Raw genomic sequence first — 25,857 nt, 5'->3', positions numbered from 1 at the left:
GCTTCATTTGCTAAATGGGTTGTCTTCCCATCACCAGATAAGATTTCGACATGTACTCCAACAGCACTCCATTCGGAAATTTTCTTCTCTTGAGTTACCGGAAAAATTTTTGAAAATGTTAACACGCTTATCTCTTATTGGAAAATAATGCCGCTGCCTGTAGAGATGTACAAACTGATTTATGTACATGTAGGGATCTCTAACAACTGCTAATAATATGTAGCGAACGGAGTGCCTTTTTCACGACTCCGTTTGGACTGCATCCGAATGCTATTAAATTGTGAGGAATTGGAGTGCCTTTTTCACGACTCCGCTGAACTGCATCCGGATGTTGTTAAAATGTGACAAGTGGATGTGATTGTTTGGATTGCATCCAAATGCGGTTAAAATGTGAGGACTGGAGTGCTTTTTTCACGACTCCGGTTGAAGTGCATCAAAACATGCCGTGACTGAACTAGTCCACATTGCACTACTTCCAATTTATTTTGCTGGGTATGTTTGGATCCGATAATTAAGCAACCTTAACCCGGCAGTTTCACACTTCACTGCTACCCCATATATTCCCAGTATGGGTTACGAGTCTCAAGCTCAAGAGAGATAAGTCTGTATTGGAAATAAGTCTGTGTTTAGACACACAAATTTCTCGGGAAAGTAAATTGAGTTTTTAGGGAGAGCGCGGAGAGGAAAGAGCTCCTCAATACTCTTTCCTACCTCCTATTGTCTAAAACCTGAATTTACTTTCCCGAGAAATATGTGTGTATAAACACGGACTAATGACAAGTCCTCCTCATCCGCTTCTTGTACGATCATTCCGCAAAACGTTGTAATCATCGCAACGTTGCAACCTACAGGTGACATTGAACTTTGTTTACTGGATCCCGACGACCATGATGTTCTTCCGAATCAAAAAAATCTACGATGTCACTGACTTTGTTGCGGAGTCCGTTGCAATTGACAACGAAGTCGACGAAGATGATCTGGCGCAAAAAGTAGCAACATAACTCCTATCGCACAAACACATAATTGTTAAGGTGACGACCCCTGGTCGAAAATTTCTCCAAGTCAATCCGGTGCGTAGAACCAGACGCCGTGGGATTGACTAAAATACATCGCAGTCAATGTGGCCTTTGTTGAAAGCCATACTTTTATTCGGCATATTCCAAAACCCCCGCCCAAGATCTATTTGTAATTTCATCATGGCCCAGCCTAAGTGTTTTTTTTTTTTGCAATATATGATCGATTATGTTTTTTTATATCCTGAACCTGGTAAGGGGTATTATGTATTTTTGCACTTGTTAGTAACATGCAAAATTAAGCGAGATAGATCCATGGTTCCTTTAGGGATATACATACATAGAATCACTTTCTGAGTCGATTTATGCATCTGCCCATGTATTTTTGTAATCAAAATAAATATTGGGTTCAGGTTTTGATGTAGCTCCCATATATATTTTCGCCCGATTTTAGGTATTTAGTGCACCAATCACGCTATATATGTCCAATTTTGATGAAATTTGGTCTAGAAATAAATGTGCTGAATTGTTTCAAAATCGGTTCAGATTTGGATACAACCCCCATATATGTATATTTTCTGCCGATTTGAAGTATTTGATGCACCAAACACGAAATATCCGTTCAATTTTGATGAAATTTGATATGTGTGACGGAATTCGGTATACAAAAAAGTTTGCCAAATTATATTGAAATCGCTTCTGATTTGGATATAGCTCCCATATATGTACCAATGTATTTTCGCTGGTTTAATGTATTTGATGCACCGATCACGCTATATTTCTAATGAACGTATTAAGTAATGTGGTTATACAATTGAAACAATGTCGTCAATGTATGTATATATTTAATCATATCTACATCTAATCATAAACATAGTAAATATAACTTGACTGACCTATGCTAATTGTTCGCCTAAGTTATTATGAAATATTCTTATAATTGATGCAAAATGAGATGTTAAAATGTCTTCGTGCTATTACTGTTAAAGTTTTATCTGAACTAGCTAGATTATTTTGTATACAAATTAATAAATCAAGGAAGACGACTGGTGTGATAACGCAGAGGGGAACATACTTGTGTATGTAGATTTTATTTGTAGGCGCATTATCTTCGAAAGTTTATTAGATCAAACGGATTACGTTTTTTAAATACCCAACAAACCAATCGTACCGACATCGAAGCGAAAAATTCGGACGATACGTCCGATATCTGATCCGAAGTCGTAACGATATCTTAAAGAAAGTTGTATGAAGTGGTTGACATAATTATGGAACAAAATGTCGGAGCGACATCGGATCGATTTCGGTCCGATTTCGTAACGAAATTTGAGGATAATCCTTGGGAAATTCGGAAAGGAAATTTCTTTCCGACATTCGTTCCGAAATCGGTACAAAATCTGAACTATTTCCTCTCCGAAAAATTGCTTAGAAATCGGAACGAAATCTGAACGACTTTGCTTCCGAAATTGTTCAGACGTGTCGGACATCAGACATTTGGTTTGCTGGGTACATATCGTCGGTGTCATGCTTAAGTGTTTCATACGCCATTTCCCCTTTTGAGATAATCGCATTTTAATGTTTGCGTCACACCAGCTTGGAGCTGATGAAAGAAACTATTTATATTTCTGTCCATATTATTACTAGGCGTTTACACAAGACAGACTGTCTGCAAATACAACTCTGATTTACTAACACATACATACATTTGTCGGCTGTCTACCATCTGCCCATCATTTTTTCACAGACAGTCGAGTTAACAAATTTTTTGACATTTTGTAAAAATAAGTAATATAATAGCTGTGTCTTTTTACGTTAACTTTACGTTTTTACTTTTCTCTTTTACGAGTTTTACTATTAAAAAGTACGGGAACGAAGCTAAAATGATAGAAAATGCAAAACAAATCTGCAGCCAACTTCAGGTTGTATACGAAGAAAAACAACACAGAATTTGCCAGTACAGAGGTGTGTGTACCCCCTCTTATTCCTCTCTACTCCCTCGCCCATAAACTCAATTTTCTTTCCCATCAACTTTCCCTGTATAAACACGGACTTAACCCTGCGTTTACATATGACAGGACAGTTCAGTTCATGTATTGATTGTCAAAAACCCACAACTTGCCCGTGTGACGTAGGCTTCCAGACAACTGCAAAAACAGTTGTAAAATTATGAATAAAAATCGTCGATTTCTTTTTGTGTTCCGTTCACTTATTTTGCTTTTGTTCATGTTCTTTTGTTTTCAACGCATCTGAATTATCGTATCACTTCTTTTTCACAAAAATGTCAAAAATTTGTTAACCCGACTGTCTGTGAAAATATGATGGACAGCTGGAAGACAACCGACAAATGTATGTATGTGTTAGTAAATCAGAGTTGTATTTGAAGACAAACTGTCTGGTGTAAACGCCTAGTTAGCATGACACCGACGATATCATAGCTGTGTTCCTTTACTTACCTGAGGTTACCATTTGTTACCATTTTTAACCTGCAAATCGTTCCTTAACCCCGAAAAGTGGCAAAACTGGAAGCAATTTTTAAGAGAGTGAGAGTGGAGAGAGAGCGAAAATGGCTTTCTCTTCTACCACAGGCTACCAGCAAAATTTCTGCAGGTAAAAAATGGCAGAACTAATTTTTCGACTTTTGTTTGACGATTATTTCACAATGAACAAGAAAATGGACGAAAAACAGAAGAAAAAGTCGAACGCTGACAAAACTAAATTAAAAACAGTGAAATAAAAGACGAAAGTTGATTTTTATACCCTCCACCATAGGATGGGGGTATATTAAGTTTGTCACTACGTTTGTAACTACTCGAAATAATAATTGTAGACCCCACGAACTATATATATTCTTGATCAGCGTGCAATTCTACATCGATATAGCCATGTCCGTCCGTCTGTCCGTCTGTCTGTCCGTAGGTGGATGAAATTTTGGGAAAATCCATTATTTGTACGTAGGACTTTTGGTATTGAAAGTGGGCTATGTAGGTCCACTCTTTCGTATAGGCCCCATACAAAATGACGCGTAACGCGTCCCATTTGACAACAGAATCGGTTGCAACTTTGTATTTTGTGTTTCCAGAGGCTAAGAAACATTTCGACCATAAAATGTTTATATAGGTCCATGTTTTGATATAGCCCCCATAGGACGATATCTCCCGATTTTTGGTATTTTGAATGTTTTGACCTCATTATCACACCGAGATGGCTGAAATTTGGTATTTAGTCTTCCCCCCAGAAATTTGTAGGTATAGGTCCGCGCCATCATATAGCCCCCATAGAACGGTAACTTCCGATTTTCGGTATTTTGGCCACATTAATCCACCGAAATGGCTGAAATTTGTGGTGGAGGGTATTAAAAGTTCGGCCCGACCGAACTTAACGCTTTTCCCACTTGTTTGTGTTTCTTTTTGACATTGCTGCCAGATCTACCACTTTTCCGTTCCTTTACTTTTCTGGTAAAAATGTTCATGAGAGAGCAATTTTGACACTTTTGTTCTTTTACCACCCTTACCATTAAAAAAGTAAAGGAACAAAGCTCATGTATCATGCCGAGTTTGGGTAAGTCAACCCAGCAAAAAAGTTTCGAAGTAGTGCAATGCAGAGTTATGATTTCAATACATCTTTCGATGCAGTCCACATGGAGTTATGAAAAATGCACTCCGCTCAATACATTTTAGAAGCACTCGCTTATTGATCCCTAGCCAAGCAAGCCAATTTTTTGATCCCTAAAGTCGCAGTCTTTTTTTCTGAACACAAGAAAGAGTGTCTAAAATTATAAGAATTTGTTAAAAAAAAAAATAAAGAAATACAACCTAAAGGTACGAACGTTGCTGCAATACACGAGACGCAAATTATTTTTAAAGTGGAGTTAGAGCTTTTTGGAAATCTGAACTGGAGTTGGAGGAAAAATGAATATCAGTTGCGGTGTCACAAAAAGCAGAGGAAGTAAACTCAGTTATGATCAAATTTAATGGAGAGTTGTTATAATTTGTATTAGTGTAATAAAGTTAATATTCTTGTTTACACGAATAAGCAATGTATTTTATTTATTTTGGGATACATACTTGCAATGGCTTGCATTTTATAGCATCTTTAGACTGCATTTAAATTCAATCCAAAATACACATCAAAGGCTGTGATTTGGATCGAAAATGGAGTGCATCCTAGCTGTGTGCCGTGGAAGCAAAATGGAGTGCATCCCAGCTGCGCGCTCTCTTGTAAAATTCAAATTCATAGGTGAATTCATAGGAAAAGATGTACTCCAGCGGCAATTGTTCTAGTGATTTAACTGCATCCGCGGATGCAAACTTTTTGCTGGGAATAGTCACACGAGCAAAGTTTGCGGTAAAGAAAATTGAGTTCTTGGGTGAGAGCGGGGAGGAAAAAGTATAAAGGGGCTCTTTCCTCTCCGCTCTCTCACAAAAACAAAATTTTCTTTACCGCATTGATGCTCAAAATACTTTGCTCATTATGCTTGGTTTACATTTACGAAATCCACTCGATTTCAACTGTCAATTCCATAGGTTAAACGTCAAATGAAATCCAGATGAGATTTCATTTGACGTTTGAGCTATGGAATTGACAGTTGAAATCGAGTGGATTTCGTAAATGTAAACTTAGCATTAGTCTCTCTGAGAGTGTCTTTCCTTTGCAAAACCACGACACATGGTACCATGGTACAATAAAGTAGAGGTAGGCCAGGTATGAAAATCACTGAGAAATGCCACCCTGCAGCCATGGCTTAAAACGTCAAATGGCATGGTACAATAATAATGGTAGATGTACCTGCATAGATATCCCGTATTACAAAAACATATGGAACTTAAAGCTTCACTTTTTATATGTTAAAAGTGCCATATAGTGTAAAAACATTTCTTTAGCTAGGCTCCAGAATATTCTTGTTGGAAAAGTGTTCCAAAAATAGCAAAAGTTCTTCCCAAACTTATGACAGTGAAAAAATGTCATTAACTTATTTTCTACTTGACAAGTTTGGCTAATCTGTAGTGGAATTCTGTAACTCATTTTTTGAGTTACCGACAAAAATCGTTAAAACTAAAATGCTTTTAATTTCGGTAATTAGCAATATTATTCGGTAAGTTAACGACCAATAAAAAGTAGTCGTAAAGTTCTACCGATAGCAACAGTGTTGTCAACTTTTATTTGAACGTTTCATTCATAATTTTGCGTTTTAAAGTTACCGATTTTTGTCGGTAACTCAAAAAATGAGTTTGAGAATCCCACTACTGACATCGTGATTGCTGGTATCCGTTTTGCAGATAAATGTCAGCAGAATTTTTACAAAAATTGTAATTTTTACATTCCCTTACTTTTGGAACAAATTTAAATTAATATCAATATTTGATAAATAGTTCATTCGTAAGTTTTGCTAAAAAAATCAACAATTTTTTTTTTGCCACGCTAATACATATTTTTTGTCCTTGTTTTCAATTTTATGATATAGTGTTACAGCAGAAGTTTTTTGTTGGAACAATTCAGCGATACATCTACCTTTATGATTGCAGAATGTCAAAAACAGTACAAAATGTCAACCCTTCTTTTGACAGATTAGGCCATAAAAAGAAAAAAATTGTAATCAGCTGTTATCTGTGGCCTACCTTTACTTTATTCTACCATGCCACGACAGATGAGAATAAAGAGTACGTATGTTGTTGTTGCAGTCACGTTAACGTATATGGGTGATCTTGACTGCTTTACCGCAAACTTTGCCCGTGTGACTACTGAGTAAGCAAATATATGGCGTTGTTTCGTCCACGAACTAAAACAACAGTTTCTGACTCCTTCCTGTTAGGTTTTGAAATTATGATTTTCTTAAATCAATTTCTCTACAACACTACCACCCACCAGCTCATTCCATTAATTCATAGATGTTGATCTTTGAATTTGCGGCAGTTTGCACAAATGTAAATTTTCTGGTATTCTATGTTTTGTTGTTTACACACCAACATGATTCTCATTTATTTTGATGATTAATTAAAACATAACGGAATCAATCAGACACTCAATACATAATAAACTATTTTCTTAACTTATTTATTCACACGACGTAATTGTTTCAGTTATACCTATTGCGTGCCATGAATTTAAATTTAATAAATCAATGGAAATATAATTGTTGCTATAGTTTTTTTAAGTGATTGTTTAGAGAAAATAATTTAGAATGTTTACATTGATAAATAGTAAAATTGTAATAAGTTATTTTTAAATATTTGATGACTAATGGAAGTATAATATTTTTTTTAAATTATTTTTATAAAAATTCATGACTTCAAAATAAACATAAATTTACGTTTTTATATCCTTAGTCTTTAGGCTAATGAGCGTATACTCGTACACATGGTTCAATTATTAGAAGGTTGGGCAGGTTCATGAAATTATAAAAAAACAACTCTGATACCGGTTTGCTTATAACTTCAAATATCTAATAACAAATGCAACAGGTTTTGTTTATTTGAAATTTTGTCAAATATTTAAATTTTGGTATAACGCGAACTGTCGCTTTGAGGAATTTTGAATGTATTAGCCCAATTTACCCTTGTAATTTAAGATTTTGTATTTGCAGAGATTAAAACACATTTCCATTTTTTATAAAATCCACGTTATGGTATAGCCCCCATATAACGGTACCTGCAGATTTTAGTTCAGAAAACTTACAACAACCCCCTCTTAAGTTGACGACCTCGTAAACGTTTTACCTGGAATGTGCAGTTTCCGCTTTGGCATATGTACTTGTAAAAAACAAACAAGCCCGATATTACTGCCATACTGGAAATACGATGGATAAGGATAGGTGTCACAACAACACCTAAAGGTGACGCACTGTATTATAGCTGCCCTGACACAAAGCATTAATTTGCTTGCGGATTTGTAGTTAGTTGGATGTAAAAGGATCTGGTATCAGGCTTCTCATCAGTGATTGAAAGACTTGCTACATTCGATAGAAGCAACATTTTTCAGCATCAGTTTTATTTGTGATCATATATCCACAGAACACAAGGACGAACAGACCAAAGATATATTTTATGAGCGCTTAGAAGAAACGCATGATTGTTGCCCTGCCCTGCCCATGACATTACATTTATTTTATGCAATTTTAATGCCGAAATTGGAAAGGAGAATAACTTTGGTCCAACAGTCCGAAAATTCAGTCTTCCCAGTGAAACTTCTGCCAAAGGAATCAGCGACAAAAACATGGCAGTTAGCAATACCAGATTTAAGCATCTCGACATTCATCGATACGAGGAGCTATCATGGACTCGGATCACCATATTGTTACGAACAGGCACAACACGGAAGCTGGACATCGGTAAGCTGCAATCACAACACATAGCCACAGCATATTCCACTCCTCTGGCCCCATTGTTAATGCACGCACACGTCGACAATGTTGAAGTCATTTCTGTTTTCAAAATTGTAAATCTTCTATATTTGTTTTTGTATGTATGTATACAATTTGATTTTGAATAAATTTATTTTGCCGTTTGTCAACTTTGTCAAAACTGTTTTGACACAATAGGAGGACCTTAGGAAAAAATTGTAATCAGATGTTTGCTGTGCCCTACCTTTAATGATTGTACCATGCTCGTACATATGAACTTAAAAAATGTGTGTCAGCCAAATAATGGTTTGGACACAACTTGAAACCTATTTGACATTGTCCACCCGTATGTCCGGCAGGTGCGCACAATAACTACTCTGGAACTGGTCAACTAGCGTGTCCAAAACCGAACCCGGTTTTGAGTAACCAAACCGAAACCGGTTTTCACCAAAGACGCCATTTTCGGATAACCGAAAAAACGGTTATTTGTGTCGTTTAACCGGTTTAAAAAAAATAGTAATATATTTAACATTTCCTTACAGTTGTATTCTTGAAAGTAAACAAAACCTATCTTACACAAGGTACGGCAAAGTTATAATTAGACATCGGATTTTGCATATTTGCATATTTTTTATTAATAAAGATAAGATTGGACCAAAATTCGTTTTGAAGAAAACTGAATGCAATGACAGGCTCATATTTTTTATTTTTATTTTGCATATTTTTGCATATTCTGTGCATATGCAAAAAAAAAATAAAAAATATGAGCCTGTCAAAAAATATGCGAAATATGCAAGTAATTTTTTAGACAAAAATCATCAAATTTAATTTGAAAAGTCATCAAAAAGTGTTCTAAATTAAGTTTATTGCCGTTAAACGTCGATATCTTAGCAGATTATTATGTTATTAATTATTATTCCGCCACAGCAATAAATCCGGACTAAAAGACTTAGAAAATTTCCTAAAACCCAGCCTTTTTATTACAACACAAGTTGCTTTCTAATACAAATTTGTTCAAAAACTCAATCAGAAATGTCCAAATTAACGTATCCAAATATGTTGATAGTTTCTGCTCGGCCAAAATTGTCTGACAGAATAACAAATGAGCTAGAAATTAAGACTACAAAAAATCGTTCATTTTTTACTAAAAACATGCAACATATAAAAAGATATACAGGGCAATCATGAATATTTCCCTCTGAATTTTCCGCACGGAAAATAATTTAAGAAAGTTAAATTCTTTTAAAATCAATATTTGTTAAAAGTTGAAAACTTCTAGATTCGCTTCATTATGGCATATTCTAGTCGAATAGACAAAAATATTCCCTTTTTGGGCATAAATATGGAAATAAAAAATTGTGAAATTGGAAAAGGAAACAAATTCCGCACGGAATTTTTATTCCTGATTGCACTGATAACTATATTTTAATACCCTAAGGATATTATGACTTAGTAAATGAGTTTGCAACATGCAAAAGGAAACGAAATAGACCCACAGTTTCTTTTGATGATCTGCATAGATTCGCACTTATCCGTCTGGTCATGTCTTTACCGACAAAAATCGGTAAAATTAAAATGCTTATTATTTCGGTAATTAAGGATATTTTTCGGTTATTTAGCGACGAATAAAAAGTAGTCGTAAAGTTCTACCGATAGCAAGAGTGTTGTCAACATTTTTTTTTTAACTTTTCATTAATAATTTTGCGTTTTAATTTTAACGATTTTTGTCGGTATCTCGAAAAATGAGTTAGAGAATCGCACTACAGGTCACATTTATGGACCAATTCGCATACAAATTGGAGAATTTTTGGCCCTAGCGCGATCCCTGTTTATTTTGGTAAGAATCGATTCAGATTTGGATATTGCCCGCATATATACAGTATAATCTCGATATTCCCTACACCACAGGTTTCGGCGGTGTCCGAATTATCAAATTGTGCGGATTAACGAATAGTAAAGAATATAAATTATTTTCTATGATTAAATCACTCGTGGTAGTTATATAATAATACTTTTTTTTAAATTCTTATTGCTAATACCGAACTTTTAAATGAAATAAAAAATTAAAAAGTGCTCTACGTGTAAAAAATAGAGAGATTTGTCTATACGACAATCCGTAAATTTTTTTGGCATTGCCCGTATTTGTTCCTTTCCTTACTTTTTACCATGCAACAAGACTCAATTTTCCCAAATTGCAGAAAAAGCCAATCATATTGTGAAAGTAAAGCAAGAAATATGACGTTTTTAAAGTTTACATCAGGATGTAAGCAAAACACGGGACAGATATGAAATTTCATTTTTTTTTTAAATAAAGATTCCTTAAATCTTTGCCTTTTAGGTGTATAGTACCTTTGGCAACTTTAATGACGATATTGCGGCGAATATTATTATTAATATATTTATTTATATCCTAGACAACAAGACTAATGTGTTATAAAAGGTGTTATTATATCCTTGTGCTCGATAATTTTTACTAAATGTTGCTGAAACAAATTTTTACAGCAACTTCTCCATTAAACAACTGTCAAAATTCGAAGCATTTTTAATAATTAGTACAAATTATCAAGTACACGGTCAAGTATAAGTTAATTAATTGAATATACAAAAGGGTTATGACTTTTCGACTGTGTTATCAAAATTCTTTTCCTGTAGCAGGAATGAATGAACTATATTTTCTAGCATTCCAAATGCTTTTCTAGCAGAAATATGTGAGGGAAACCATGTTAAAGGTAGTTCCAATGTTTTTGACTTATTTTACCACTACCACGCTATTGTGTGGTTTTTCTGAGTGATGTCATTTTGCACTAATCATTGGGTGTTCTTCATTTTGCTTATTATTCATCGTGGATGGGTATAACAATAATGCATTACTTTTCGCCGAGGAGTGAACATTTCCCAATTCTGCATTAAGCGGTTGTATGCGTACAATATACATATAAAATTATGTATTTTTAGTGCATTAAACTAAAACCATGTTATAAATATTAACGCGGCAGTTAAAACATTTTTCCAATGAAGCTTTTTGACCACAAATAACAAAAATTGTCAATTTATGTCTGTATATACTGAATAAAGGACTAAACACTATAAAATATATTGAAATCTAATAAGTGGATATTCAAAACGTATACTTCTAATTATGGGTGCCACCGTGGTGCAATGGTATGCACACCCGCCTTGCACGTAGAAGGTCGTGGGTTCGATTCCCCGACTAGGCAACATCAAATTTTCAACGGTGGCAAAATACCCCTCAGTAATGTTGGCGACATTTCCTGAGTATTTCAGCCATGTAAAACTTCTCTACAAGTGGTGTCGTAAGACACGCCGTTCGGACTCGGCGATAAACTGTAGGTCCCATATCATTGAGCTAATATGAATCGGGGTGCACTCATTGATATGAGAGAAGTCTCCCTTGTCCCGTATGGGATGTTGTGGAACAATGTTTTTTTGTTATACTTCTAATTATAGTTATATTCCAGAACCTGAAATCGTAAATGGTACACCAGTACTTTTTCCCATTTTGTGGTAAAAAACGAAGCCTTTTTCCAAAAACTAGAAAAAGTTCCGCTTTTATCTAAACAAAAATTGCGATGACTAATTCTAGCTCCTTTGTTTTTCTGCAAGACAATTTTGGCCGAGTAGAAACTACCACCATATTTGGACACGTTGATTTTGACATTTCTGATTGGGTTTTTGAAATCTTTCCATTGCCTACATTTGTATAGGAAGCAACTTATGTTGTAATAGGAATGCTGGGTTATTTGACATTTTCTCACCTTGTGAAAACTGATTTAAGTCTTATTAGTCCAGATTTATTGCTGCGGCGGAATATCTGGAGAGTCTCAATAACATAATAATCTGCAAAAAACTATGTTAAACGACAAAAAACTTAATTTAGAACGCTTTTTTGATGATTTTTCCAAATTTATTTGACGATTTTCGTCAAAAAAACACTTGCATATTTAGCATATTTTGCATATTTTTTGCATATTTTTTGCATGTTTTTGATATGACCCCAAATATCGAAAAATTGACCCTCAAAACGCCTAGATCCAAAATTTGAGTCCAATCGGATAAGAAATAAAAAACATGCCAAAATCCGATGTCTAGTTATAACTGTTATATAACCTTCTGTTTTTGTAACTATTTTTTGTTCATTCGTCTATATTCGTAATAATTTAGGCATCCATAGCTCAGCCCCAAGATGTCATACGGACCTAATTTTTCGTAGACGCGTTTCATATATAGTTAAGATATCCTCTTTTAAAAATTAGAGCTCTACATTTGCGCTGAGACGAGTAAATCGATCTACAAAATTTGACAATTCGTGTGAGAAGAATAAAAACTTTTACATTTGCAATTTCCGTCATTTTTCCGTTCCCAAATTTTTTAAGAAATTTGTATGAGAAAGCAATTTTTGACAATTCGCTCTTTTTCTAACATTACCATTAAAAAGTACGGAATACAATGAAAAATAGCATTGTAACAAAGTAATTTAATATTTTTTCACATTGTTTACAAATTTTGATACTAAATTTTTTTGTTGCAGCAATTGACCATCTACCTTGTTTATTGTGATACGTGAAAAGTGTTGCAACTTTTGGTACCTATTTAGGCAAAAACAGGGTTGTATATCATGAGTACTGTGATTTGGATTTTGATTTCGCTGAAACCACGAAATGAGACGATTTCATTTTTGTATGCGAAATCATGATAAATTTTGCTTGATTCCGCGCGAAATCACGAAACGACGCCCAATGTTTGTAGATTCTTGCAGTACTACGCGAAATAAAGCAGTAAATTTCTATATTGTCGTATATTTTAAACGACAAATTAATGTTTGGTTTACATTCAGAGTCTTTTCGTGATTTCGAAGGCGTTTCGTGATTTCGCGCGGAATCAATCAAAAATTATCATGATTTCGCATACAAAAATGAAATCATCTCATTTCGTGATTTCAGCGAAATCAACATCGAAATCACAGTACACATGACATACAACCCTGCTTTTGGCTGAAAAAGTACCAAAAGTTGCAAAGGTAAACTTACTATTAGTGTAAACAACGGGATGTATTTCAGGATTTCGTGAAATCCATTGGATTTCGGAGCATAAGTATAAACCAGCTATTACATTCGGCGTCGTCTCGTGATTTCGCGCGGAATCAAGCAAAATTTATCATGATTTCTCATACAAAAATGAAATCATTTCATCTCACCCTGTTTTTGCCTAAAAAAGTACCAAAAGTTGCAACACTTTTCACGTATCACAATAAACAAGGTAGATGGTCAATTGCTTCCCCATACAAACTTCTTAAAAAATACGGGAACCGAAAAATTACGGAAATTGGAAAAAACTCCAGCATAAATGTCAAAATCAACGTATAAGCTATCATATTAGATTCCAATGAACATGCTTGCTGCTAGTTTCTATTAGGTCAAAATTGTATGGCAAAAAACAGGAGAAGAGGGTGTTTTTCGGCGCTATTTCTGTTTAAAGAGAAGTGCAAGTCTTGATAGATTTTTTTAGCTCTAAACTGAAAACTACTGCAAGTACTAATATTGTGCAGGTTCTGAGCACAACTTTTATCTATCAAAATTTATTATTATGATGTCTCAACTATAAAATCATTTTTTTACCATATTTTTAGGATTTCGTGAAATCCCGTGGATTTTGGAGCGCAAGTGTAAACTTGACATAATTGTAAAACATTCCAATCCGGTTGATATTGATGGTAATTAATTTAATTGAAAATACATCATCTTTAATCTGAGAGACCATAAATTCAAAACAATTACATACCTAATTTGTTTTCTTGATACAAACTTCTAAACGATCCGTTTTTGTGTCACAATATAATATTTTAAATTATAACACTTTGCTAGTATGTACTATCCATAGGTTATGAACTCTTCTGCATGAACTGTCAGTAGGCAGGTGTTCATATTCCTTAGGTCAGACTTCTGAAAATATAAATATATATACCAAGACAACTTTTGGTTGTGTCTCAAATTCCTGAACTCCAAATCACTGATACATACTACCAAATTCTTCCATAGCATTATAAATATTACATTTTGCACAGTTTCTGAGTAAATTCATATATCCTACGCTACAAACAAGACTTACTGAACTTCCGTTCTAGGGATACGTATTACCAAGCAAAAGTCGACTATTCGATCTTTTGATTCTTGGTTAAAACCTATAAATCGACCTTTTTTTGCAGACATTTGAGTGCAATTTAATTATGTTTCTCGTATTCACATACAACGAAATTAGTTAAAATAATCCAATTACTGTGAAAAACAATAAACTTTTGATTGGCTTACTTTAAAATAAAATGGTGTATAGCACTGCAAAAATCTAAAAATCATAATGGAAAATCGATCTTTCGATTTTCTACGAAGTAAAAAGTCGACTTGATTTGAAGAATCTAAAAATCGAGAAATCGACTTGCGTATCCCTATTCCGTTCATATCCTTTTCCGATTATTATTAATAACGGTAACAATTCTACTCAAAATTCCTCTATTCAATTTAACCCCCTGTTTTTGTAACTAATTTTTCTTCGTTCGTCTATATTCGTAATAATTTAGCCATCTATAGCTCTGCCCCCGGATGACTTACAGACCTAATTTTTTCGTAGACGCGTTCCACATTTAGTAAAAAAATCCTCATTTAAAAATCAGCGCTCTGCATTTGCGCTAAGGCTAGTAAATCGATCTACAGAATTTGACAATTCGTGTGAGAAGAATAATTTTTTTTACAAAAACAGAGGGTAAAAGTCAGCAGGCTCTGTGCAGTTTTACAGCACAAAGCAAATTTCTTGTTTTACGCCGTTAAAAAATTCTACACGGCTTCGAACTCACATTGTTGTGTAATTGTCATTTATTTACAAGGGAAACACATCGTCGTGCTCCATCACATCAGAACATCGACGAAATATTCCAGCAATTTATTCTTTTCTCCGGTTCCGGGAAGTTTGGTATGGCTTGTATTAGGAATTCTCTGGGATTGATTAGAGCACAAAATTCTACAATTGTTCGTACAATTACAATGTCCGCCCAACGTCGTGCTCAAGAAGCTGTCGAAAAGCTGAAGGAGAAGAATCCCTATTTTGACAAATATGCCGAAAAAATTGCCAAGTTGCAACAAACCTCACCGGAGGAGTTCTTACAGAGAGTTGACAAGGTTGTGAATCCCATTAAAGAAGGAAAATCACAAAATAGGTAATTGGTTATCCACGTGAGATAATTTCATTCAATAACTCACGAATTTTATTTACAGAACCTACTCGGAATTGTTGAATCCCAAACCGAAAAAGGAGGCAGCAGCTGAAATTCCTCACAAAAAATTGGAAGACATAATGAAAATTGAACTGCTTGCAGATAAATCAGCTGATGAAATTAAACACATTTGGTTCGAATATCACAAAACTAAAGATGTTTTGGTAGCCACCTTGACTGTGGAACAGTTCGAGTCTTTGATGAAGCGTGCCAAAGAGCATCCCATATTTTTGTTGCCCCTGCCACGCAGTGAAGGTTTCGAATTCATAATGTTTCAGTTTGCCAGTAATACAGTCCATTTTACACCATTGTTGGCCTATCAAGTAAGTTAACATTCCAATAGCCGGCTTGCCCAATAGCCTAAACCTCTGTCAAACAAATGCAGTTGAACTTCTCTATAGGGAATAGAACTCTGTACAGGATTGTTTTAAAAACTTCTCTGGAATGTGGCTGATGGGGCCTTATAAGTGATAGCTTAAAGAGTAACGTCATTATAAAGCGACTATTTTGTGTGAAGAAATTCACACTGTAAGACTATCCGTTATATAGAATTTTCTAATTGATTATTCTGTTCTGAAACAAAGAATTTTCTCTATAACAAAATAATTATTTGTCCAAACAGCAACGTTATTGAGAAGTTCGAATTATCACCATCATTGTTTACGTAAATAAATTAACAATTTTGTTTTCTTTTTAGGTTCATGCTGAAAATGCTCCCGAATGTCTGACCCTAGTCCACTACACAGAAATGCGCGACAAGGGTATTATTTTGATGCGTGGTGAATATGATAGCAACGTATTGAATGGTCAAGAAGCCCAGTGCCTAGTCAATGAATTGCAAATGTTCTATTGCAAAGACGACCCAACTAAACTACAACTTTTGGAAAAATTTACCAAAAAGCCGGATGAATTCAAACATATGGATCTAATAAAAGAAGTTGAAAATATTCAACTTGTTTAAAAACCAAATGGACTTGAATAATACATGTAGATAATGTTGTGTTTAACGACAATTAAATTAGTTTGTTATTAATTAAATGTGGTTGTAATCAATTGTAATAGTGAATTATAGGAATGACCCTGATAAATACCGACGTTCAGTATTTATTTTGTCCTTTCATCTAAACGAGACACATACCTCGGAGCTACCATTAACATCCTCTGTAGTTAGAGGCAAATGAAAGGCTCTTATCGATTGAGTTGGATGTATGATCGATCCGAATGGATATACATTTTTGGGGTTATTCTGAACGAAAACTCCAAGCGAGTTTTTTTACTTTCTCCCTTAAGTTGAAACGGCGGAAAAACAAAACTCACGGGGAATTTTCGTTCAGAATTGCACTTTCGCTCTGCTCCAGAACCTGCAAGAAGCTACTGTTTTTTTACTACAATAACATTTTTCCTTTATGTTATCGGAAAAAATAGTAAAAATTGGTAGATTCCTGCAGTACTGGAACAGACCAACTATGTCGCAGAATCTACAAATTTTTACTATGATCATGGTATAAGTAAAGAGGTAGATTTAAATGAAAAAAAATCTATAGAACCCTTGTTTTTCTTGAATTCCTAAAACTTCAAAATAAAAGCAACAAATGGGTTTGTTTACAATGCATTTTTTGAGCATTTTATAAAAAACGCGAAAAATGAATGAAGCGTTAAGTTTTCTCCACATAATCGAGTTGTGAATATGATAAACTGATTGTTTCCATGCAAATCTCACCAATTTCTTCCATACAAATGGTCTAAAAACAATTTTAAAAATCATTGAATTCGATTGTTTTTAAAATTGTTTGGCATATTATTCAAACACCACACACACATACACAGTTTGTTTATATTGTTTTGAAGTTTTAGGCATACTCGAATGAAAAAAATTAAATTGACATAAAGCTTTGGCTAACCTTTCTTATTAAACCATGACTATGATAACAATTTTTCCTTCTTAATATATCGAAAAAAAGAAATTGTAAGAAATAGTATTTTCTTGCAGTTCAGAGACATACTGATTCTATATGAATAAAAAGGTTAGAATTGCCTAACCATAAGGACGCATACGCGATGAACCTAAAGTTCACAAATAGAAGTATGTTCCAACCATGGCACAATTACCCAGGTAGTGGCATAGTAAAATTTTGAATATGTTATGCCAAAACTTCCTTTATGTTGTTGGGAAAATTATAACAAAAATATTTTTTTATAAAGGGATTTGACTTTTCATATTCGATCAGCTGGTGTGATACCACTACCTGTTCTGCCATGGTTCCAAGCACATAGTTGTGCGTTCCCCGAAATCAAAATATTAGCAAGTAAGCATCTACTAGTTTTACTATTTTTTCGATATAATCGTACAGAGCAAATCGTCTTGTATGTGCCCTTATGGTTATGCAATTCTAGTCTCTGCTCTGTTCCAGAAGTTGCTACAAATTTTACTACGATAACATTTTTTTAACTATTGGGAATAGGCTGAAGTTACAGTTCTTCATGGAGTATAATTCAAGTTTTGCGGATGCAAACTGTTGTGAACACGACCTAGAAGTATACCAGAGATCGTGATCAACCACTGCCAATTATACTATTTTTCTGTATCGGTCAATAAATGCATTTAATTTATTTTTATATAAAACAAGTGGCTGGCCCTCCTTTTTTGTCACAAATTTTTATGCTTTTTACACTTTACCGATCAGAAACAGATATTTTCTACCTTATTTTTTCAGGTCCATTGTAGGGAAGGTGCCGCGCCACCTCGAAATTCATGCCACGTACCACGGTTCGTTAGTTTTCGAGATAAAATATATTTAATAAGGGCCGTGGTCGGAACTTCACATCACAACTAAAAACATCGACAAATACATATATAGCCTATTTTCAACAAGGAACATTCTGAAAATTTCATGAAATGAGATTCAGTAGTTTTGGAAGTATAACGTATCGAGAGTAGTAGCTTTGAAGATATAATCAGGGCAATCATGAATAAAAATTACGTGTGGAATTTGTTCCCTTTCCCCAATTCCACAATTTTTTATTTCCTTATTTATGTCCAAAAAGGGAATATTTTTGTCGATTAGGCAATAATATCCCATAATTAGATTTCCACGTTCTAAAATAATTATTAAAATATTTTCCGTGAGGAAAAATTTCGAGGGAAATATTAATGATAGCACTGAATATATTTGGAAAAGTGGGGTCGGGTATTTTGGCTTCAAGTAAATACCTAGTGTCGGAAACACAACCCCATCGTTTTGTATGTGTAAGGGCAAAACCTATAACACTGCGTGTTGCGTGTGTAAAGTTTAAAGAAAGAACATAGGGTACCCCACCTCCTCCGAGATTCAATTTTCTTCAAATTACATGATGCAACCACAATTTTATCGCAAATTATGATGAATTATGATTAACATTCTGTTTCTGTATGTCGAAAGAAGAATGTGTGCGAAAGAAACACGTCCAAACTCTTGTGTGTTTTTCAAATTTGTTTTTTGTTTTGAAGCAAAAGCAAAGGTAAAATTATTTCGAAAACTAAAGATCCGGCGTGTTTCATTCGCACACATTCTTCTTTCGACATACAGAACCTGGCTGTAAGATTTCAGGTATTATCAAAATGTAATATATTTTTTGGCCATAAAGGCTTTGTATTACAGTATGAAATAAATAAATAAATTAATTTTAAAGCCGATACGGCCACACTTTTTCCAAATATAACATTTTAAAAAGAAGGACACAGTGGAGGTGTCTCACGACTCCTCCGAAATTCGTCAAACATACATATTTATATTCTATTTTCACCATGTGAAAACTTAAACATTCAGGGGCCTAATTACGTGATTCGATTCGATCGAGTATTTGCTCGTGAAAAAGATTTCGACACGATAAAAAAGCGGCATGACGAGATTCGATCGAAATCGTTGATCGAATGTTTCGAGATTAACCGGTAATCGAACTATGAAAACCTATGTGTACTATAGGGAATATTATGAAGGTAGATGTAAAAAATGGTGTTTGTTTAAAAGCAAGAACTATAAAAACAAAATTATGAATGAAAAATGTAAATGTTGTTGTTTAACAATACATTGAATAATAATTTCTGAATGAAGTTGAGCTAAGAAAAAAAGAAAATGATTAATTCTTGCAAAATCTTTTTGACATTGTAGTAACAGATTGCTAGTACATCTACCTTAATAATCCTCTCTCAAAATAAATGACAGAGAGTTTGGTGGGTGTTTTGCATTAGCCTCTCTGAGAGAATATTTCCTTTGGTAAACAAAGGGGGATGAAATGTTTATAATGTACTTCACTTATGAAATAAGGGCTATTAATATTAAATATTTTTTTCTGTTTTGCAAAAATGCTTATTTTTCAACTTTTTTTAATGACTGCAAAACTAATGGTTAATGATTGCTTGCATTTTGATTCTAAATTTATCACAATTTCTAAAAACGACTACAAAGGATTTTTAGCAATTTCTCTTTGTTGGAGGAGATCACAATTTAAATGTTTTGTGTTTTATGTCGATTTGTTGTCCATTTTATTTTGTATAAATTATTACATTTATTGGGTCTTAACATCTCAGTATTGTACTTGAAACTATTTGAAATTTATTAATTATTCATTTTTTATATTTTATTCGACCCACACTAATGTTCTATTTGTTCGTCCCACCCTAATGTGCAGGTTCGAGTTTGTGTATTTTGTCAGGAATACATTTTCAGATTTTGTTTTGTGTCGTGTCCGTTGTAACGAGAGACAACAACAACAGTGCCTACACTGCTTAGGCATTTGCATGTTATTAGTTTCTTTGTTCGTTTTGTGTTCGATGGGCACAACAACAACACTTGTTAAAAGCAGTTCTGCCTGTATGCAATTTCGCACATACAGATCGGCAACTGTGGCCCTTCATATTTTGTTTTGTGCGAATGTTCTTATTTCTAATGTTTTGATTGTTTTATTTGTTTTTTGATCGTTTCAATTTTCAATCGTTCCTCTATGTTCTGTGGCCCGACAAAGGGATAGAAAATAAGAAGTTATTTTTAGTTGACATTTAACCGGCATATTAGACCGACAATAAATCGAAGCTTTTTAAATTGAAAATAAAACAAGTGTTTTTATTTAATTCGTGTTCGGGAGCAAAAATAACTTTCTGTGCGAACATTTTGGCGACCGTGACAGGACGGAAGCCTTTAAAATTAAAGTAAATTAATTATTCGAAATAATTAATTGAACATTTAAATAAAGTATTTGCATTTCAAAGTGACGTGCATTTCTTCGTTGTCGTTCTTGTTGTTGTTATACACATTCGGTGTTACAACACAAATAATACAAACTTTTCGACTTTATTTAAAACTTTTCGTCGATTAATTTTAATTGCTGCCGCCGTTAATAAGTTTTTGTTTTTTGAAAGGAATTATTAAATTCTTTAACAGAAAGTTGTTTTGTGGCTCGAAAAATTTGGTGTTACGCAATTAATAAATTGGTGACATAAACATACATACAAATATCGTTGTTCGTTACACATATAAACAAGTGTTTTCTGCTGGAAAATATTGGAAAATCAAATACTTTGATATTTAAGTAGCTCATCTCAACACATTAGCAAATAGACACCATCTTGAGTGATTATTTTGTGAATTTTGATAAACATTTTTGGCGCTTTTATTTGGAAATAGACGCCAAATACCCTTTTGTTGCTCAATTGTTATTCTCTTGAATTGTTATTGAAAATGCCAAAAGACGTTGACATTATGGAAGAGAATGCTACCGACTCCGATCTAGCTTCTCTTAAACAACAAAGAAGTTCGGTGAAAAAAAATATTGTTAACATTCAAAAGAAAATTGAAAAAGATGGTTCAAAAATGGACACAACTATTTTAGAATGTCGACTAGAAATTTTAGAATCATATTTCAAACAATTGTGCCTCATACAAACTCAAATTGAGTCAATTAATGCTAATGACAACTCTAGAATCGAACTTGAAGAAACATTTATTTTTGCCAAATCAAAAATATTGAAATTGATTAACAAAAGTCGTGGTTCAGTGTCAATGGAATCTAGTTTTATGAACGCTTCAATGGCTAGTGGTTCTCATTCTCGATTACCCTCACTTAAGTTGCCCAATTTTGATGGAAAATATAGTGAATACCAAAGATTTATCACAGCATTTAACAATATAGTGCACGAAAACCCATCAATAAGTGTAATAGAGAAATTTAATTACTTGTTGAACTGTCTCTCGGGTTCAGCTTTAGCTGTTGTGCAACCATATCAAGTGTGTGAAGACAATTACGAAAAAGCCTTAGAAAGACTTCAAGAAAGATATGACAATAAAGTGCTCATATTCTTAGAACATATCGAATCGTTGTTCAATGTTCCACAAATGCAAAAGAGTGATAGTGTTTCGTTGCGCCATCTTATTGATACCGTATCTGCTGTTCGTGGTTCGTTATTGTCGCTCGGATCAGAGGCAGATGTCATGAATGCAATTTTAGTGCATATGGTGCTTTCAAAAGTGGACATTGAAACAAAAGACAACTATGATGAAAAACAAGACTTCAAATCGTTGCCCTCATGGGACTTGTGCTATGAACTTTTAAGTCGTCGATGTCAATTCTTAGAAAGTCATAGAAAGAGAACTGAATTTCCTGAAAAAGTCATTCAAAACAAACATAACTCTCCTAGATTCAATCGGTCGGCTCATACGTTTGTCAACTCAAATTCGAACTGTTCATATTGTAACTCAAGTGAACATAACCTAGCAACTTGTTCGTCGTTTTCTAATATCGTCGTTTCGGAACGTTTTAACTTCGTAAAACGTAGTGGACATTGCATTAACTGCCTTCGAAAAGGGCATATGGTATCGAACTGTCCCTCAAAATCTCGATGCAGAGTCTGTGATTCTGCACATCATACGCTGTTGCATATTATTAGTAACCCAGAACAACCAACTACATTGAATTCGAATGGTAACTCACCGCAAACATCAACCAGCTCAAATCCAGTTTCGTTAGTGGCTCGTTCATTCAAGAGAGCAATAATTCCAACCGCTTTGATTTTGATGAAGGATAGTTGTGGCTCATTTCAGACTGTAAGAGCATTACTCGATTCTTGTTCTGAGTTGAATTTCATTTCTGAGGAAACAGCAAAAAGGCTTAAATTAAAAGTTAAACCGTTCTCACAAGACATATCGGGAATTGGAGAAGTTCGAACAGCAATTAAGTATTCTGTAGAGGCTACAATAAAATCAAGATGTAGTTCGTTCGAGTGGTCCTCCAGTTTCGCTGTTACTAAAACGATATCGTCTCGCCAACCTGGCGAACCCATCAATACCTCGCAGTGGAAGATTCCTCCAAATATTGAACTTGCAGATCCGTGGTTCTACAAGCCTCAGCATATCGACGTGCTCCTAAGTGCCGAAGTCTTTTTCGATTTGATGTTAGATGGCAAAATTTCGTTGGGAAATGGATTGCCGTGTCTCACTAATACAGTTTTCGGATGGATAGTTGGTGGTTCGTCGCCCAGTCGTTCCCATTCAAATTCGTTGACGTGTAACTTAATCGTAAGTACACGAGAACAAAATATTGATGAAACTTTGAACCAATTCTGGAAAGTTGAGAAGTATTCCAAGTCTCCTTCAACATACACTGAAGCAGAAAAGGTCATCGAAGATCACATTATTGAAAATAATCGATTTGATTCTTATGGAAGGGTACAAGTTCGTCTTCCATTCAAGAAATTACGCAATTATCTTGGTAACTCATTGCAAATAGCTCGTAGACGTTTTTTGTCGCTCGAAAGACGACTTGAACGTGACTCAACTTTAAAATTGATGCATGAAGAACTCATGCAAGAATATGTGTCGCTCGGACACATGTCGCCCTACACTCAATCGTTGGATAATTCGCTTTTTGTTGCTGTTGCTGTTCTCAACCCCCATAGTAGTTCTACAAAACTTCGAGTTGTATTTGATGCTTTCGCTCACACTTCGTCGAATCATTCGTTGAATGATAAATTGATGGTCGGTCCAACAGTACAACAGGATTTGATCACCACACTCTTTTCGTTTCGCTGGATCAAATACGCTCTCACTGCAAAAATATCAAAGATGTATCGGCAGTTTCGGATTGAAGAACCTGGTAGAAGGTTTCAAATCGTTTTGTGGATAAGTTACAAAGATGACTTTATAAAGGTATCCCAACTTATCACTATTAATAATGGCTTATCGGCCGCCCCATTTTTCGCAAATCGTATTTCGTTTCTCATTACAGAAAAGCATATCACATCGCATTCTTGTGGTTCGGAGGTCTTCCAAGAAGATCTTTACGTCGCTGACGTACGTACTGGCGTCGATAACATCGAAACTCTAGGTCTCAAAAGGGACGAGTTAATCCAAATCTTGAAATGGCATGGTTTTGAATTGGCTAAGTGGAATTGCAACCATGCGTCGCTCGCTTCGGATGATGATACAAACACCGTCATGAAAATATCGGACAACTCTATCACCAAAACCTTGGATATGTCCTGGAAATCTAAGCAAGATGTCGTTCTTTGTAGCTTCGCGTTGCCCGATGTCACAAATCTTAGAAGATCAATTTTGTCGCTCGTATCTAGAAATCTAAAATTTACTTGGAATCTGAAATTGTTGAAAGTCGCTGCCAGCAAAGTTCAATCTTTAGTTCGTCGTGCTGTCGTTTTTTTTCGACAACACGTGGGTAAAATCCAAATACAAAATCGTATACTTCGTCTTATCGTCGCACTTTTGGACAGATTCTCAGATTTCCTGCAGTGGCTCCATCTACATTCGTCGACTTTGAACCGTTTCGTGGCAAATCGTGTTACAAAACTCAAAGAAGGAACACAAAACATATTTTGGAGACATGTTCCAACAAAAGGTAGCCCTGCTGATATCATTTCTGATTGTTGTGCTCAGCTGTTTCGTGGAACACTATTTTTACAAGAAGACGTCTGTAATTTGCCTGGTATTGAAGTTGAATTCGCCCTGGATACCCAAAAGCGTGAAAAGATTTCCGTATTCCGGAAATGTCTATACATAAAAAGTATTCGAGTAATCTTTTCTGTTTTTTGTATATCCCACAGATATCCAATAGCTTGGTCGTATCAAGATGTCGTACACATACTTTCAGAAGTCGAATATGGATTTTGTGAAATAGTCGCTCTGGTTCAGCTCAGGGAAGAATCATCTGACATCTACTTCGCATCGTATTTAAATCAATCAACTGGGCATAAAACTCGAAGTTCCCCATTTTGTTACCCTAAAGCATCGAATTATTGGATTTACCTATACCCAGCAAAACTCAACAATTATTTTGTGAATGTTTGATGAATATATATCTAATGCCGCTCAAGTACAAATTGGACTCCCCATTATCGCATTATGGTTCTTGAACCTAGACGTTTCAACGGGCGGAGGATGTTGGAGGAGATCACAATTTAAATGTTTTGTGTTTTATGTCGATTTGTTGTCCATTTTATTTTGTATAAATTATTACATTTATTGGGTCTTAACATCTCAGTATTGTACTTGAAACTATTTGAAATTTATTAATTATTCATTTTTTATATTTTATTCGACCCACACTAATGTTCTATTTGTTCGTCCCACCCTAATGTGCAGGTTCGAGTTTGTGTATTTTGTCAGGAATACATTTTCAGATTTTGTTTTGTGTCGTGTCCGTTGTAACGAGAGACAACAACAACAGTGCCTACACTGCTTAGGCATTTGCATGTTATTAGTTTCTTTGTTCGTTTTGTGTTCGATGGGCACAACAACAACACTTGTTAAAAGCAGTTCTGCCTGTATGCAATTTCGCACATACAGATCGGCAACTGTGGCCCTTCATATTTTGTTTTGTGCGAATGTTCTTATTTCTAATGTTTTGATTGTTTTATTTGTTTTTTGATCGTTTCAATTTTCAATCGTTCCTCTATGTTCTGTGGCCCGACAAAGGGATAGAAAATAAGAAGTTATTTTTAGTTGACATTTAACCGGCATATTAGACCGACAATAAATCGAAGCTTTTTAAATTGAAAATAAAACAAGTGTTTTTATTTAATTCGTGTTCGGGAGCAAAATAAATCTTTCTGTCATACACTCTTGTTATATTGTCTAAAAATGCTGCCAATTATTTACTAACATCGTTTTTCTTCTATAAAACGACAACAAACAACAATTTTTACATTTTAAACAAAAAGACAATAAAAAATCTTTCATTTTATT

The 25,857-nt window shown here is 34.6% G+C and overlaps 2 protein-coding genes across 2 annotated transcripts; both read left to right on the top strand.

The window, feature by feature from the left end:
- The first annotated feature begins 15,189 nt into the window (after positions 1-15,189).
- LOC141389707 (ATP synthase mitochondrial F1 complex assembly factor 1) lies at positions 15,190-16,669 on the top strand. Its single transcript, XM_073961627.1, has 3 exons — positions 15,190-15,574; positions 15,633-15,954; positions 16,329-16,669. The coding sequence occupies exons 1-3, from the start codon at positions 15,333-15,335 to the stop codon at positions 16,590-16,592; spliced, it is 828 nt and encodes a 275-aa protein (XP_073817728.1). The 5' UTR covers positions 15,190-15,332; the 3' UTR covers positions 16,593-16,669.
- A 3,472-nt stretch (positions 16,670-20,141) lies between these two features.
- LOC141391350 (uncharacterized) lies at positions 20,142-24,629 on the top strand. The gene is made up of 2 exons (XM_073964258.1): positions 20,142-24,327; positions 24,387-24,629. Exons 1-2 carry the CDS (start codon positions 21,346-21,348, stop codon positions 24,513-24,515), a joined length of 3,111 nt encoding a protein of 1,036 aa, XP_073820359.1. The 5' UTR covers positions 20,142-21,345; the 3' UTR covers positions 24,516-24,629.
- The last annotated feature ends 1,228 nt before the right edge of the window (positions 24,630-25,857 follow it).

This window comes from Musca autumnalis, unplaced genomic scaffold (genome assembly GCF_047663935.1).
Source record: "Musca autumnalis isolate F117 unplaced genomic scaffold, ASM4766393v1 scaffold_1, whole genome shotgun sequence".
In the NCBI taxonomy this organism is placed as follows: Eukaryota; Metazoa; Arthropoda; class Insecta; order Diptera; family Muscidae; genus Musca; species Musca autumnalis.
The sequence above is the reverse complement of the archived record's forward strand: the minus strand, read 5'-3'. Positions and strand labels throughout refer to the sequence as shown.